Raw genomic sequence first — 17549 nt, 5'->3', positions numbered from 1 at the left:
GAATGTGACAGGGAGCATGGAGGAGACAGACAGAATGGATTTTTGGAGTTGACACTGTTCTCAGCTCCCCGCCTTGCAAGTTCTAAGGACTGGAAGACACACAGTGCCTACCTTCAATCATTTTAAAAGTTCTAACTCCCTTCCCCCACGGCTCTCTCATTCACTAAATGCAAATTATGTACTTTTAAATACCTGTCAGACCAGATAAGCAACTGCTCAACACGGACTTCCCCCTCACCCTCTGCCGTGTGAGCGTGCTGTTTCTCTCTTCAAGCAAACAGCTGTGAACATTCCAAAGTAATTCCCTTGCCTGCCTCCGCTCGCTCAGCAAACAGGAGCTGTGTTTGTTTTTTAAATAAGCAGTTTGGCTGAACTCCGAGCTCTCCCTTTCTTCCGGTTTGTTGTGGACAGGAATTCTGGGATACCTCCTTATACCCTGGAGGTCAATAAAAGCGCTGGTGGGCGTCCACACTTGCTGACCAGCGCTGGATCACCAGCGCTGGAATCCCTACACCCGAGGCTCGACCAGGTGTACAGCCAGCGCTGCAACCAGGGAGTTGCAGCGCTGGCCGTGCTTTGCAAGTGTGGCCACATCCTAAGTTGCAGCGCTGTAACCCCCTCACCAGCGCTGCAACTCTCTAGTGTAGCCATCGCCTTAGTTGAGAACCAGTAGTATTCTATTGGACCAATTTCTGTTGATGAAAGAGACAAGCTTTCATGCTCCACGGAGCTTTTCTTCAGGTCTGGGAAAGGTAATGAGTGTGTCACAGGGCTTGTCTACATCAGAAAGTTGCAGCGCTGGTGAGGGAGTTACAGCGCTGCAACTTAGGAGGTGTACACATCTGCAGGGCACCACCAGCGCTGCAACTCCCTGTTTGCAGCGCTGGCCATACTCCCGTTTTGTCTCGGGTGTAGAGGATCCAGCGCTGGTGATCCAGCGCTGGTAATCAAGTATAGTCACTTACCAGCGCTTTTCTTGACCTCCGTGGAATAAGCAGGTATCCCAGCATACCTGAGGAAGCCTCTGGTAATCAAGCTGGTCTCCTTCCCCGGCTTGCTCTCGCGTTCCCCGAACCCCGAGCAAGCAGGTCTCCTTCCCTGAGGTTTGCTGGGTGGTTCCGGGAAGGCGAGAGCAAACCGGGGAAGGAGACCAGCTTCGCCGCGGTTTGCTCTCGCGTTCCGCGAACCACCCTGCAAACCGCAGGGAAGGAGACCTGCTTGCTCGGAGGTTCGGCGAACGCGAGAGCAAACCGGGGAAGGAGACCAGCTTCGCCGCGGTTTGCTCTCGCGTTCCGCGAACCACCCTGCAAACCGCAGGGAAGGAGACCTGCTTGTTCGGGGAACGCGAGAGCAAACCGCGGCGAAGCTGGTCTCCTTCCCCGGTTTGCTCTCGCGTTCCGCGAACCACCCTGCAAACCGCAGGGAAGGAGACCTGCTTGCTCGGGGGTTCGGCGAACGCGAGAGCAAACCGGGGAAGGAGACCAGCTTCGCCGCGGTTTGCTCTCGCGTTCCCCGAACAAGCAGGTCTCCTTCCCTGCGGTTTGCAGGGTGGTTCGCGGAACGCGAGAGCAAACCGCGGCGAAGCTGGTCTCCTTCCCCGGTTTGCTCTCGCCTTCCCCAAAACCCCTTGAAGCCGCCCAACAGCGCTGCAGTGTGGCCACATCTAACACCACTTGCAGCGCTGGTTGCTGTAAGTGTGGCCACTCTGCAGCGCTGGCCCTATACAGCTGTACTAATACAGCTGTAACAACCAGCGCTGCAAAATTTTAGATGTAGACATGGCCACAGCTAAATAGAAAGTAGAACAGATTGTTAAGCATAAGGAGTTAACAGCTTGCAAGAAATCATTCAGAATGAAGTGGACCATTAACGCTTCTGCAGTCACAGGACAAAGGAGAGTTACAAAGAGTGTTTCAAATTGTTGCAATGAGACATAGAACCCATGTCTCTGTTGAGTCCATGCTTTTTGGTGTCTAGCAGAGTTACGAATTGAAGCTTTAACTTATTCGTTGTTCTAGACCATGTACTGAATGTAAATAATCTCACTCACATTTCCTATACATAAGATTGTAAAACTGTCATTCTTTCTATAACTTGAGATTTCAACAAAACTACAGAAACCCTTGTATATTGTGACAAAGTTCCTCCTCTACCTTGGTGGGTCCTGTGCTTATTGGCGGATTTGCTTGCCTCAGAGATCTTCCCCTCTGGTGGAAGACAAAGGGCCAGATTGTGCCCATCTGCTTTGTGGCTACATAAAGCAGAGTGGGAGGAGGAGGCACAAGAAGTCACCTCACACTTGCCCCACTTCACACAGTAACCTGGCCTAATTGTAGTCCCTGTGCTCGCTCAGGTGCTGGAGCTGACTGCTCCTCCCTGCCTATACCCACAAACCACTCCAAAGGAGGCAGAGAGGGATGCCCCCCCCCCGCCCAATCCAGCAGGGTGCAGAGAAAGATGCCTAGTGTACCAGCCTAACAGATAAGTCGGGGCAGTCTCTATTGCCTGCCATGCACTGGAGAGATCCCTCCTATGGGGTGGTTGACTGGAGGCCTGTTCTGCACTTTTCCCGGCTCAGGGCTGTGCTTATCAGGGAGAACTCTGCCCAACATAAGTAATGGCTCTGGTCGCTGGCTGCCAACAGCATAGGCAACAAGTGTATTAATTGTTTACGGGCAGTTGCAGTGGGGGAGGTCTAGGTTGGATATTAGGAAACAGTATTTCACTGGGAGGTTGGTGAAGCACTGGAATGAGTTACCTAGGGAGGTGGTGGAATCTCCATTCTTAGAAGTTTTTAAGGCCTGGTTTAACAAAGCCCTGCCTGGGATGATTTAGTTGGTGTTGGTTCTACTTTGACAGGGGTTAGACTAGATGACCTGAGGTCCCTTCCAACCTTAATCTTCTATGATTCTGTGAGCACGTTTTTCAGTCATTGGTCCTCCCATCTCACATGACTGCTCCTGCCTGACCTCCCTGCTCCAGAAGTACAAACTACTGCAAAGGAGCACAGAGACCTCCAGCACATCAAATATAGGAGGAGAAGCAAGTTTTACAGCTGAGCAGTGGAACAAGGAGTGGGGAAGAGTTTGTTTTATGCACTGGTACCCCAGATAGATTATGAGTAGCTGAAAAGACCCACAGTTCACTAAACAAAATGGCCTGAAACTGAGTTTAAAATACTCTTCCATCAGCCTAATCTGTTCTTAAAAAAAAAATAATATATTCTTAACATACATGAACTTTCCATACAAATATTAACAAATCTTACAGGTTTCCCTCTTGTTATCCTTATCTGAGTATTTACTTTATTCAAATTCCAAAAGCGATGCCCACACATTAGAAAATCTACTCGACCTGATATAACGCTGCCTGTAATTTTTCTTGTTGAAAGAATTTCTCAGACTTTATATCGTCGTCCTACTAATGTTGAGGCATCTACCCTTTTCCAAAATTGAGTTACGGCACAGATGGTTGCTAGAAGTAACTGTAATAACATGAGTCTTTCCCTGATTCAATAACCTCCTTTGGGCTGAAACCTAATAGAGCCACTGCAAGTTTAGTGAGTAGGCTAACATTAGCTATCTTGAAAATTCTGTTTACTATTTTCCCACAAAATAGTATTTTATTTTAAGGCATTCCCACTGTAAATAGAGGACGGTCCCTCTTCCTCCACATCCTCTTCAACAGTTATGACTCCCTTTTTTTATATTTCCTTAGTTTAAATAAAGTGAAGTGACATTGACAAAATATTTTGTAATAATTTTCCTGAAAGGTTACACAGATAGATGAGGTTTTGGTCTTCTTCAAAATATGTTGCTCATTCCTCCAAAGTTCTATCTGGTTTTTAGTATTCTTTGCTATTTTTCATAAATGCAGTCTTGATTCATCAGGGACAATGCATATACCATGCAGAGATCAGCCTCTTTGAAGCCATGCATCATATTTACCTCTGTAATGAGTCTATTTTCTACTCTCTGGTACAGAAATAGTTTAAGTACACTCTGTGGGGTGGGAATTATCTCTATTAATTATATGCATATGTACTGCCTAGCATGAGGAAGCCCTGTTCAAGGCCTTTAGTAATCATAGAGACTACCATAACATATGTACATAGATAAACTAACAATAATATTACAAAGAGAGCATATCTGTAGATCTGGACCATCCTGATGAAATTTGATTTTTATATAGTTTTCCGTTATTTATCAAAACACCCAAGCCTAGGGTGTATTTTGTTAGAATAATTAATGAATGAATTAATTTGTGGTTAAGCTCTGAAACATGTCTGAGAAAATGGCATTGTATGGTTCTGTTTTTTAATAATTTCCAGATCAAATCTGCACATTTATGTTGTTTGTTTTATTTCCCTAACTGCCAGCCTTACATATTCAACCAGGATCTGAAAATCAAGCTGATTTATTTCCTCCTTGCTCATCATCACCTGTAATAAAGGTTCTGTGCTGTAGTTGTATAGGGCCACCTATACAAATCCATTGTACTCAATGGGCTTGCACTTATTGGAATTTAGTACGCAGTTCTTTGATGATGCGATGCACAGGAAGGTATAGAATCCAGTTCACCTCTTCCTGTCTACGTTGGCTCTGCAATGAACTCTTATTTCTGTCATTAGACTACACTGATATACATATGTGGAGCAGACTTGCTAAGTAAGAAAGTTCTGGTTTTATAATCACCTTTCAGAGTCATTGCTGTTTGGATTCGTAAAAACTAAACTCAAAATGTGAATTACTCAATTTGGGTTTTCTTTTTTTGGCAAACATTTCGTGGCCAATCCATGGTCCTCATTCTTGAATCAGTCTCTCCAGTGCCTCTCCTTAAGTACTAAATTGTCCTGAGTCAGATTTTCCATGCTTGATTCTCCTTGCCGCTGGTGGATGCACTAATTTGTTTAGTTCCAAGTAGTTAAAAGTGCTGCATCAAAGTTTTGTGATTCCCAGCTCTTTTCTCTGTCACTGACAAACACCAGACTGTCCTTAATCACATCACAAAGCCCCTATTCAGTTCACTATGAAAGCATGATGCAAAGATCTTTTTCTGAATGTAGTGCGACCCTGTTACAATTAAATCATTGTTTTTACCGAACGGCTTCACTACAAGTGGCAGTTCTCTATAACCCTAGTTACTCTTTTTGCATATTATGGTGCATTGGGATGTTTGTTCATTCTACTTCACTGTTCGGGTCGTTTGAGGTATGCAAAAGCGTTGTAAGTTGGGTCTGTTGTAATGTCATGTGGCTGAGGAATGCCGGGAGTTCAGCTGTAATTTTCAACTTGGTTGTGAGGCCAGTGCCTCATTACAAGCAAATTGAGCACACTATGGCTTGTAAGAAAGACAGTGCTCCTTCTTGCAAAGGCTGCTTTACAAGTCAGCAGAGCTGCCTGTGTTTCTGTTCTGTTTTCATTATCAAAATGTATGCGAGATCCATGGAGTCTGTGAGCGAGGGAGCAGGGGGCCCCTGATTTTATGGGGGGCCCCAAGTTTGATGTGAGAGTGAGGAGTCTGTTGTTATCTACAATGTTGATTACTATGGCTAGTCTTAGTCTAGGGAAGGAGGACGTGAAAAGAAAAGCACAGAACTCCCAATAACAACCTCTTTAGAGCCCCCATATTCCTAAAGCTGGCCCTGACTATGCCCTGTTACTATGTGATGAGCCAGGGCCGGCTCTAGGATTTTTGCCACCCCAGCAAAAAAAAAAAAATGTTGGCCACCCGCCCCCTTTTTTTCGTGCCCCTGCCCCCGGCCCAACCCCACTCCACCCCTTCCAAATCCTTCCCCAAATCCCCAGCCCCACCTCCTCCCCTGGGCGTGCCGCATTCCCCCCCTTATTGCTTCATGGGGGCCCCACGACCTCCTGCCCTAGCTCTCCTCCACTCTGTCTGCTCCTCCAGGTGTGCTGCCGCTCCGCTTCTCCACCCTCCCTCTCAGGTGAAGGAGGGCGGAGAAGCGGAGCAGTGGCGCATTCAGGGGAGCAGGTGGAGTGGAGGTGAACTAGGATGGTGGGGCACAGGAAGTAACGGGGGGTAGAGGAAGCGCTCCCTCTCCAGCTCACCTCTACTCCACCACCGCCATCTCCCCTAAGCGCCCTGCTGCTTGGCTTCTCCTCCCTCCCAGACTTGCTGTGCGAAACAGCTCACACGCAGCAAGCCTGGGAGGGAGTGGGGAGAAGTGGAGCGGTGGTGGCGCGCTCAGGGGAGCAGGTGGAGGCAGAGCAGAGGCGAGCTGGGGCAATGGGTGCACTTTTTCCCCATGCCCCAGAGTCAGCACCTATGATGGCCGGCACCAGAATGCCACCCCTAGAAATGTGCTGCCCCAAGCACCTGCTTGTTTTGCTGGTGCCTGGAGCTGGACCTGTGATGAGCGTCGTGCTCAGAAAACTAACCTGGGAGCACTGCACAATTTGAACATGGAGCAATGGGCCCAGCAACATAACACTTCAGGATGCCATGAAAGATACAGTCATTAATATGTCTTTGCAGTTGGTTTAAAAATACATTTTTCTTTCCTTGTACATTCATTTGTATGAACAAAGATCTGGACTAAGGCCATGTAAGTGATTCACTTGTGTGTGAAGGAGGGAGGACGTTAGGCATATCATTCATATATATGTATACAGAGAGGGCAAAAATATTGGACACTGACAGGGAAATATTTTTTCCAGAGTGCTCAAGGGCTGTGGTGCTCACACACAACCTGCTAGTCATTTCTCATCTTGTTTTTTTTACTGTGATGCCTGTTACTTGGCAATGAAACCTTTCCAAAATGTCCTCTTTGTACACTTTCCATTAGCTTTAATAGGATTCAGTGCTTTTATAAATAACACATGAGAAACTCAAAGGAGAGTGCGCTGCTCCCACAGTGCCTGCAGGTATTGCAGGCTACCAAAATAATATTTCTGGCTGAAGAGAATCTTTGCTCCACCTCATCCATTACACAGCCACTTGGCTGGAAACCCCTGATGGCCAACAGGTATATTCGTATGAATGTTCCCAGACACTAAAGCCTAAATTTCCAAGGACTTATATAGGATGTGGTCATACAGAACCTGGTTCCCACTGTAATGTTAAATTTGAATTTGGTTCTGCACATCACTATTCAGGTGCATAAAATGGACTTGTATCTATCACAGATACTTATATAGTCCCTAGTTCTGTAGTGTCTAAGTACCTCACAATTTTTAATGTATTTATCCCAGTATTGTTATCCCTATTTTACAGATAGGAAAGCTGAGGCACAGACCGGCTAAGTGACTTGACCAAGGTCACACGGGGACTCTGTGGCAAAGCAGAAAATGGAACTCAGGTTGCCCAAGTCCCCATGTAGCACCCTAACCACTGCACCATCCTTCCTCTTACTTAACTGCTGATTAGAGCATCCAGATGTTGGATTTTGTATACCATCCATTGCTGTAATCACCTCTCCAGAGGTTGATTCTCCTTTCCCTTTCATCAGCTTTACACTGGTGTAACTCCACTAACTTCAGTGGAGTCACTCCTGTTTTACTCCACTCTGAGAGCACAATCAGACACTAGCTCTGTAAACCATATTACAAAGAAACTGCCCCTAATAGGTCACAAACCGTTCCTTGCCTGCTTCGGATCCTGATGATGAATGGCTTGGAGTTCTCTCATGGGGACTACTGTTCACTTTATATTAGTGGATGGCTCTCGTTTTTGAAGTAAATTTGAGATTACATTTATCTCCCCTGTTAGGTGGTTAGTAGTGAAAGACTCTTTCCTAATGTATATGAAGACGGATAGTGGAGCCATTTCCTTTGTCCTGTTGGTAGATCAAGAATTCAGCATCAAGATTGGCAAGAAAGAGACTGAAACAGAATATGGGTTACGGATTGACAATCTCTCCAGGTGAGAAATGTATATTTTATTTAGACCACTTTCCCCCTCCCCATCCCCGTTTTCACTTAAAAATTGGCTTCCTCTAATTAAAAGGGGGGCATTCCCTTATATGCAGGATGTGTTAGTAACTTGCACCTTCTACAGTGAGTCAACATGGTTCAATGAGCATCTCCCTTCAGGGTTCCAACCCCATCTAGCAGGGAGGAATGTCCGAAGAATCCAGCCACCCTGTTATTGTGAGAGAAGAATCCAGATCAATGGGACAGTTCCTCAGAGGGTGTAAATGTTCATTTAAAATTTTTTAGCATCCGTGATGTCATATGCTGCTCCCAGTTACACTGATGCTATCCCATTTAAATCAATGGGGTTGCACCAGTGTAAGCAACATTTGGTCCATGGTGTGCAAAATCTCCAGGTAATATCTATATATTGTTTTTATAGGTTGTCAGTAACTGGTCTCTAGGTGCTGAAATATTATTTAAAAAAAAAACCAAAAACACCTCAGCTCAGTAGCTAGCTGTTGGTCACTTTTGATTAAAAAAATGTGATTGATATTCAGTTCCCATATTGACATGTTCGATAAAACGAGGCTAAATAAAAGTGTGCTGCTTACTCATTGTTTTCCGTTCTTTTGTTATTTTCCAGGTCATTGATTTTGAAGTGCAACAGCTACAGACATGCCCGATGGTGGGGACAGGGAATAGAAGAGTTCATTCAGAAAAATGGCAAAAACTTTCTAACACATCACAGATTCGGGTCATATGCAGCTATACAGGAGAATACTTTGGCAAAGTGGTAAGATCGTCCTGCAGTAATAAGAATATGATTTCAGTGGGAGATAAAGCAATGGTAAAGCTGTCATTCTCTTCAGCAGGAGCAAGGTCATCGCCCTACTGATTTATCATTCACATTTAAAGAACATGGATGTTTGAATTCGCTGATTAGACACTATAAATCACTATGAGAGTATCAAAGATGCATCTTCCTTGTCTGATCTGCAGAAAAATGTTAGGATTAGTAGCATAACCATTTCACCCTGTTATAACTTTGCCTTGCAGTGATCAGAGCTGTTAGATTTTTTTTTTTTGTTGAGCTTGGCCACATTAGTGGTTTATTAATTTCAGAATAAAAGTGATATCTTGATGCACGTGTAACTCATAGTAAAGCTAATAAACAGTATGCTTATGAATGGAGAACAGCACACTCTCCTTACTTTAGAAGCTGCTAGTTTCACTTCTTAGCTTGACTGTTGGTTTTGGGTAACATTTTCAAAAGCACCTAAGTGACTTAAGTGCTTTTGAAAATTTCATCCTGCACCACTTTCATCTCCCTTCTCAACAGCCTCTCCATAAAGCAGCTGCTCCAATTCTGGCATGGTCACATCTTCCCCAATCTCAAATGAGAGAAGTAAACACAACATCCAGTAGAAAGTGTTTGCAGGGTCCAACCCTAATGCTGTATTCTCATGTTGCCCCTCCTGAAAGCTGGGCCCCATTGTTACAGTGGTATCATGTATCTGAGGCCTTGCAGGTGGGCTTCCCAGTGGGCTGAAATCAGTGACATGGAGTTGGTTATATTCTAAATGTAACTTGGTTTATTGATGCACATGCACCAATTCTGAATTGAGGTGGTCAAACAGCATGCAGAGCAACCCGTCCTTGCACGTCTCAGTCCAATTCTGCTCACTGGTTCCCAGATAACTCTGTCTCAAAGACTCCAGCCATAGCCCAAGGCAGAGAGCAACCTCTCCTGCTACTCACACAGCTCCATCTACCCCCTCAAGCTGCCTCTACATCTAAACCTTGCATAATCCAAAACTACCACCGCTACATATCTTTCCAAGAGTCAAAAATTGCTCACGCAATAAGAAAAAAAGAATGTGGAAGACTACATGTAACAGGGCCACCTGATCATGCCTGTTGCCATAACAATATTTGATTGTACTGGTTTAATTAAGATATTAACAATGATGTGAAATTCTCCTTGCGTGTTTTCTTAGTGCATGAAATTGAATGTGTTTGCTTTTGAGAAAGGAATTTAAGCGATATTTTCATTTGCTCATTTAAAGTACTGACATTTTTCCCCCGACTACGAATTCTCCATGTAATTAAAAGAAAAATCCCAGTATTGTGTTTGGCTTTTTTTCAGGTATGTAAATGCAAAAGGGTATTTTGAAGATGTAGCAAATGCCATGGAGGCAGCGAAAGAAGAAATTTTCATCACAGATTGGTGGTTCGTATTCCTGCGTTTGGATTTTGTCCAGCAGTCTCTGTGAGAATGTTCATTACAATGCTGCGCTATTCAAAGGCCTTACATTATGGAAACTAGCAGTGATGCCAGATGGTTTGGCAGCACATCCAAACCTCTCACAGTGAGGGTTTTCATTCAAAGGCCTTTTCAGGAGACTTGGCAGCAATAGTGCATGCTTAAAATCATCAGTTTGGGTATCTCCTTCTGAGGGATAATCTTGAAGGGCTGCATGGTTCTGTGAGGCACCACCTGCACTGAGAGTGGTACGGGGCTGTACGGCCTCACTGGGAACTCCCTGGGAATGTCTCAGGGAAGCAGAAGATCTCTCAACACAAGGGGGAATGTACACATTTGTACACCGCTTAGGCAATACAGGACATGCCCCTGCCACCACCTTGCATGGCAGGTCAGGAAGAGGAGAAATCAGCATCTTCAAAGACCTATTCTGTAGTCTTTCGTAGTGGCCCATTCAGGCTGATTGCTGACTGTCTGGTGGGCATTCCCCAAATACACACACAGTTGTAATTGTTACATAATGAGTATTCCTAACCTCAGATACAGAACTGACACATGCATACAAATTGGATAATCACTTTCAGCAAATCATAACGTTTCCAGTGATACCTCACATGAGCCATCTTGCATAAAACATATCTTAGTTATGCCATACTCATATTACAGCCATATTTCTATTAAGATTATGGGATCAGCATCACAGCTGGATGTTGCTGTGGCTCTCTAGTTCCCTGGGTGCAGTCCGTGTATGTGTCAGGCACTGTGGCTAATGCAGGCCATTGCTAGCCACGGAGGGCAAAATCCTAAAGTTTGCTAATGAAAGTGGTGTGAATGATGATGCAGCTTAGAAAATAGAGACTTTGCAGAGCACACCCTAGAAGAGGTATTTAACTTCCATTGGGTATGGCTGGGACTCAGGTAGCAAGAGGTAGGGTGGGCAGTCCGCTCACCTGTAGCAGTGTGGCAGTGTACCTCAGTAATGGCATCCCCACACATGTTAAAGAAGAGGCAGCAAGGAAGCAGTCAGGAAGGGCTCCACTGAAATCTTCTGTTGGGATTTGGTGGTGATAGTGCTGCTGCAGGGTGGGCCATGTTGCCCCCCACCTCCACCCCCCGGTGCGTGCTGTGCATATGCAATTCCAATACTGGCCATTTATACTTTTCTTGCCAGCTTCTGCTGTGCCATCCTGCTGATGTCATCTGTCATGAGCTTCAGCACACACCACCAACGCCTCCTCTTATACCATGTTCCCTAGCTGCAGATGCTTGGCTGCTCAGTATTGCGCACTACTCTCAGCTGCTTCCTTGTCGGGGCTGGCTTTATCTTGTACTTGCAGCTGGTACACCTTCTACCTGAGAAAGGATGGTCTTGTGAGCAACACCCAGGACTAAAAGTTAGACTGTCTGGATAGCTTTCCTGTCTGACCTTGGACAAGTCACTTAACATTTCTGTGCCTCTCTTTCTTCACCTATAAAGTGGGCCTATAATTATTTCCCTACCTCTTAGGGGTGTTTTGAGGCTTGAGCCAGGCATATTTGTAAAGCGCTTTTTGGTTCTCAACGGTTCTATAGGAATGCAAAGCATTATATTAACCCTCAGTGACATGAATCTGAATCCTAAAATGCTTATAAATAAACTATATGCTGCTTGAAGCTTCAGTGCACACTGTGTCAGACAATTGGAAAATTACATTTCAGTCCCTGTGTCTCCTGCCTTATACAAGGCAAGAGTCAATTGTTATCATAACTTGGGATTGTGAAACTTACTGGACGTTACAAAAGCTTAGGAAGAGAAATGTTGCTGTCAGAAGCATGTTTTCAGCACTATGCTTTAGTCAAAGTTACTGGGCTGAATACAGGAGTAACCGGATGAAATTTTGTGATCTTGTTATAGAGGAGGGCAGATTGTATGATCTAATGGTCCCTTCTGGCCTTAAAATCTGCATATCACTGAATGCTATCCTGATGTGAAAGAATAGCACCCTATCTTCTGGGGTAAGCATCAAGGAAAAAACTGTACAGGTCTGAAATCTTCGAATAGTCTAGGTGTCAGGAGAGTTGAAGTCCTGAGTGTTTTCTTTTAACTCCCAAGTTATCTACCAGGAGTATATTTTTTCTGCATGAGATCTTACTCTTTTCTATATGGAGTCTACCTTATGCATCATCGTTCAGTTTGGTCCCACTGGGTACTGAATGCAATAACCTGACCTCTGTCGATGATAGGTCATTGGCCTCTGTGCTACACATGGGACACATCAGCTGTTACATATAGCACCATTGTTAAAAAGCAAACAATAACAGTTCTGTGAAAAAATAAATCGTGGGAGAGCAGATTTAAACCCTTTAGTTTCTCTGCCATTATTGAAGTCGATTAGTTCAGCAGTTCTCAACCACGGGTCCAGGGGCCTGAGCAGGTTTCAGGGGGTCTGCCAAGCAGGGCCAGCATTAGACTCGCTGGAGCCCAAGGCAGAAAGCTGAAGCCCCACCGCATGGGGTTGAAGCCCAAGGCCTTGAGCCCCAACAGCCTGGGCTGAAGCCAACGCATGGGCAGTTTAATTTCACAGGGGCCCCTGTGGCATGAGGCCCCAGGCAATTGCTCTGCTTGCTACCCCCTAACACAGGCTCTGTGTTTTATATACAGAAAACCAGTTGTTGTGCCACAGGTGGACCCTGGAGTTTTAATAGCATGTTGGGGGTGGGAGGCTCACAAAGAAAAGGGTTGAGAACTCTTGTGCTAGTTGATCTTACACATAGTTTTCACAGCACAGAATGTTTCTTTTTTTTTTTTTTAGGTTGAGCCCAGAAATCTTTATGAAGCGACCCGTGGTGGAAGGAAATCGCTGGAGACTAGACTGCATTCTCAAGCGGAAAGCAGTAAGTGTGCTGTGCCTACAGGCTACCTTAGGCCCTGATTGCTGTGAACCCCATGATAAGGCTCCAGGTAGGCGCGGGGCAGCTTCATGCAGCTCCTTGCAGGATTGAGGGTCTCAAAGTGCAGCTTCGCTCCTTTTTGTTCCTAAGTGACCTACCCTTCCCTCTTTCTGTGTGTGTGGGTAGAAGTCGCACCCAGGTAGACTTGTGCATCATTTCAAGGGGACAGGGCCAGCAAGAGCAGCAATCAATCAAAGATGCAAGAGGAGGTGGGAGTGGGAAGCTCAGTGCTGAGGGCTGGCTCCAGCGTTTTTGCCGCCTCAAGTGGCCAAAAAAAAAAAAAAAGGCTGCGATTGGCAGCATTTCGGCGGCAGCTCTACCGCTGCTGCTTCATTATTCGGCGGCAGGTCCTTCCCTTCAAGAGGGACTGAGGGACTTGCCGCCCCTTTCCGTTGGCCGCCCCAAGCACCTGCTTCCTTCGCTGGTGCCTGGAGCCAACCCTGGGGCCAGGGCTGGTAGCCAACCAGCTGACCAACATTCAGCACTGCACCCCGCTCTGAGGCAGTTTTTGGAGGGAGGACGTGTTTCATTCCCTACTGGATTCAGCTGGCTCAGCTTTCAGATGGAGAGCTGTGGGGATGCCAGGGCACATCACCAGCGCGACTTCCTAAATACTCCTAACAACTTTTCTTCCATAGGGGAGGAGCTGTTTCTCTGGGGCATTGATACAGCTGCTCTGGCTCTGCCCCCGAGCTCTTCTCTCTCTTCGATGTAGGTAATTAAGAGACATTGGGCCAGGCTTCTCACTGCAGTTACAGGAGTAACACCAGGGCTACACTTGGCCCATGGGGGTGACCAGTCTGCTGGGGGTGGTAATACAGAGACAGTGCCTTTCATTCATGCTATTTCCATAGATGATGATAGATGCATCTCTTTCCAAAACTGGTGCTTATTAAATTGCTGATAGTGCCACCCACCTTCCAAGGAGATAAAGATCTCCTTGGAGAGTCATTCGGTAGTGTGTATAACGTATGTCTAAATTAGAGGGGGTTATCATCAGGTTATCAATTTGTAATGGTGAATTATGCTAAATGGGTCCATTTCTGTGTACATCTAGAGGTTTTAGCTTAACCGGTTTAATGACTGAAAGTCACACACTACAACAGTGAGCTACTGTGTGCAGGGTAGGATATTTCTTATTTTAGTAAGGAAACGCCTGTCTGCAATAGACTTGCTCTTAGCATTTCCCGACACCGTTAGCACCAGTGCAGCTCCACCCAGGCCCTGCTCAGAGCGGGTTTAGTCAGAGTTGTTAAATTGCCCGCAGCTGTCTGAAGCCCTGTATACACCAGCACTCTTGCTGGTGCTGCTGCCGGTTTGACTGCACCAATGAGAGCAACCGTGAAGAATTCTAGTGAATGGAGACTTCTGTAGACAAGGCCCCCGCCAAAAAAAGGCAGGAAGGTGATAAACTTTCTCCCTCTAAATATGGCTTGTGTTAATGTGACTGGAGAAACACTGGGAGCTTCTTTTTTGGTAGTTTGCCCTCATTTTCTATCCCTGTCCTACTACATCACTCCTTTGCCCCGATCCCTATATTATCACATCCTTTGCTTGGTCAAAAAGGAGAGTAAGGCCAGTTGTGTCAGTCCAGCCCTTACTCTCCTGCTTAGCCCTGCTCAGACCGTGGCACTAGCTGTTATCAGGGGAGCAGGAGCCCCTGGCCTGCTCCTCCCCATTGCGGGTAAGCCGAGAGGGGCAGGGAGTGGTAGGATGTTATACCCAAGTACATTAGAGGGAATTGAGGGGTTTTTAAAAGTATAAATGATGTAAGATATGAACACATACAAACTGGATCAGGTTCCTCTGAATTGGACATTATGTAGAACTTGCAGACAATATAGTCATAAAGATGACTCCTGAACTCTGATTCACATTTTAATGGAGGCAGAATAAGCAAATGGGTGCATAGCAGACCTCTATGCTCTGATAGCTTTGTTATATTTAAGACTTGTAATTCTATTATAATCTCTTTCTCTTTCTCCTCGTCCTTGTTTGAAGCATTTCAAACTGCTGATGACTTGATGCCCTTCCTTGTCTCCAGTGCAGCCTTTTTGTACAACTGATGCTTTGAGATGCTGAAAGGCTATGCTTCCTAACATGTGTGTTAGCACTTGGGCCTTGGCTACGCTTGCCAGTTACAGCGCAATAAAGCATCCCCAAGCGCTATACCTCACTCCCCGTCCACACTGGCAAGGCACGTACAGTGCTGTGTCTCTGCGGCTACAGCACTGCTGGTACTCCACCTCCCCTAGAGGAATAGCAGCTGTTGCATATTGGCTGAGACGCTGCTGCTCCAGTGTAAATGAGGAGTAACATTATTATGCACTGACTGACCTCGGGAAACTCCTCGTAATCCTTTTAACTGAAGCGTCTTCTCTTGTTTTGTTGTGAACTCCGGAGGTGGAAGTGTCCTTTCAAAGCTCTGTTTCGGGGGCTGCTTATCAAAGAAACAAACACAGCTACTGTTTGCTTTGAATGAGTGAGAGGCAGGCAGGGGGCTCCGTTTGGAGTACCCACAGCTAACGTTTGCTTGAAGAGAGAGGCGATGTGGGGGGATGCGAGTTGGGGATCGTCTTGGGGAGCAGCTGCTTATCTGGTCTGTCAGAAAAAAAGAAACAGCTGCTGTTTGCTTTCAGTGAGCAGGGGTCTGAACTTACAGAGTGCTGACTCAGCACTCCAAAAACCCATTCTCCTTCCCACCACACTCCCTGTCACACCCCACCCCACCCCATTTGAAAAGCACGTTGCAGCCACTTGAATGCTGGGATAGCTGCCTATAATGCACCACTCCCAATGCAGCTGCAAATGTGGCCATGACAGTGTGCTGGCAGCTGTCAGTGTGGACAGACTGCAGCGCTTTCCCTACTCAGCTGAACGAAGGCAGGTTTAACTCACAGCGCTGTACAACTGCAAGTGTAGCCATACCCTTAGGGACAAGGAACAGCACCACGAGGCCTATTGACCTGTTTTAATTTCTCCAGTATGTCAGAAATCTCACTAGCTACTGAGATTGGAAAATAGAGCGATATGTTTGTTGTCAGTTCCAAAATGTTCCTCCTGTAATAACAGGTCTGTGTACTCAGCCTGAAGAATTTTTTCATGTCTCTGAATGAGCAGTGGAGCCACAGAGAAAAGGTACCGAGCATTTCAGCAGGTTTGCCCTGGTCCAACTAATGAAAATACTGGTGTTGAGTTGCTGCTTTGGAAGATATTACCAGTGACTCAGTAGGAAGGCATGGCCAACTGAAGACCATACAGTCATGTGTGAAAGGGGCAGAAGCCTTGGTGGAAACTTTAAAATAATGTTATATACTCCCATTCCACCATAGTTCTTTCTGTAGCCAAAAGGAAAAAGACAAACATTTTTCTTCTTTAATTTTCTCTAAAGAACTTTATTAATTTTAAAATGATCTTCTTATCACTTAAATCAGCCCCAGCCCAGAACCCCCTCCTGCACCCAAGCTTCCTTCCAGAGCTTACATCCCTCACTCCTGCACCCCAACCTTCTGCCCCTGGCTTAGCAAATGCACACCCCGCAGTTGAGAATGTTACACTGATTTGTGACAAACCCTGAAGGATTTTGGATCTATAAACCACAAATGACACTAATAAAAAGATAAACTCATGAAATGGCTAGTGGATTTTATGAAACTAAATGCAGGGTGATCATATGACCCCTGCACTCAAATTCCCTCCCAGAGCTTGCACCCCTCACTCCTGCAGCCCAACCCCTTACCCCAGGTTCAGCCTAGAGCCCCCTCCCACACTCTGAACCCCTCAGCCCCAGCCCAGAGCCTGCACCCCCTCCTGCACTCCAACCCCCAGCTCCAGCCTGGTGAAAGTAAGTAAGGGTGGGGGAGACCAAGTGACGGAGGTTATTTACCCCCTTCACATAACACAAGAACGAGGGATCACCCAATGAAATTAATAGCAAGTTTAAAGGAAACAAAAGGAAGTATTTCTTCACACAACACACTGTCAATCTGTGGAATTCGTTGCCAGGGGACGTTGTGAAGGCCAGGACTTTAACTTGATTCAAAAAAGAATTAGATAAGTTCATGGAGGATCGGTTCATCAGTGGTTATTAGCCAAGATTGTAAGAGACACATCCCTATGAGTGTCACTAAGGCTCTGACTGTCAGATACTGGGTCTGGATGACAGGGGATGGATCACTGGACAGTTGCCCTGTTCTGTTTATTCCCTTTAAAGTATCTGACACTGGCCACTGTTGGAAGACAGGATACTGGGATAGATGGACCATTCGTTTGCCCCAGTATGTCCATTCTTATGGTCTTGTTTTATGGCAGTTGGAGCATATACAGGTCATGCTCACTGAAAGAATCTGGCTTCATTTTCCATATCAACATAGGTGTTCCTGTTGCTGTAAATAGCATGAAAGTATTTGCATAGTGTGTAGAAGAAGTAATTGACGCACTAGGGCCTGTAAGTGGCTGGTAACTATGTAGGAGCAAAG

The 17549-nt window shown here is 45.8% G+C and overlaps 2 protein-coding genes across 5 annotated transcripts in view; both read left to right on the top strand.

Annotated features, from left to right (window-relative positions):
• Positions 1 to 17549, top strand: part of NCEH1 (neutral cholesterol ester hydrolase 1) — an 824131-nt gene that overhangs the window by 747982 nt on the left and 58600 nt on the right. The window lies entirely within an intron of this gene.
• PLD1 (phospholipase D1) overlaps positions 1 to 17549 on the top strand; it is a 135431-nt gene that overhangs the window by 76266 nt on the left and 41616 nt on the right. For all 4 annotated transcript variants that reach the window (XM_050965832.1, XM_050965833.1, XM_050965834.1 and 1 more), the window contains 4 exons: positions 7732 to 7884; positions 8521 to 8670; positions 10024 to 10107; positions 12933 to 13014. In XM_050965832.1, the coding sequence (XP_050821789.1) occupies positions 7732 to 7884; positions 8521 to 8670; positions 10024 to 10107; positions 12933 to 13014 (469 nt within the window). The remainder of the gene's footprint in view (positions 1 to 7731; positions 7885 to 8520; positions 8671 to 10023; positions 10108 to 12932; positions 13015 to 17549) is intronic.

This window comes from Gopherus flavomarginatus, chromosome 8 (genome assembly GCF_025201925.1).
Source record: "Gopherus flavomarginatus isolate rGopFla2 chromosome 8, rGopFla2.mat.asm, whole genome shotgun sequence".
Lineage (NCBI taxonomy): Eukaryota > Metazoa > Chordata > Testudines > Testudinidae > Gopherus > Gopherus flavomarginatus.
Note: the sequence above shows the minus strand (reverse complement) of the source record. Positions and strands in the feature narration are given on the sequence as shown.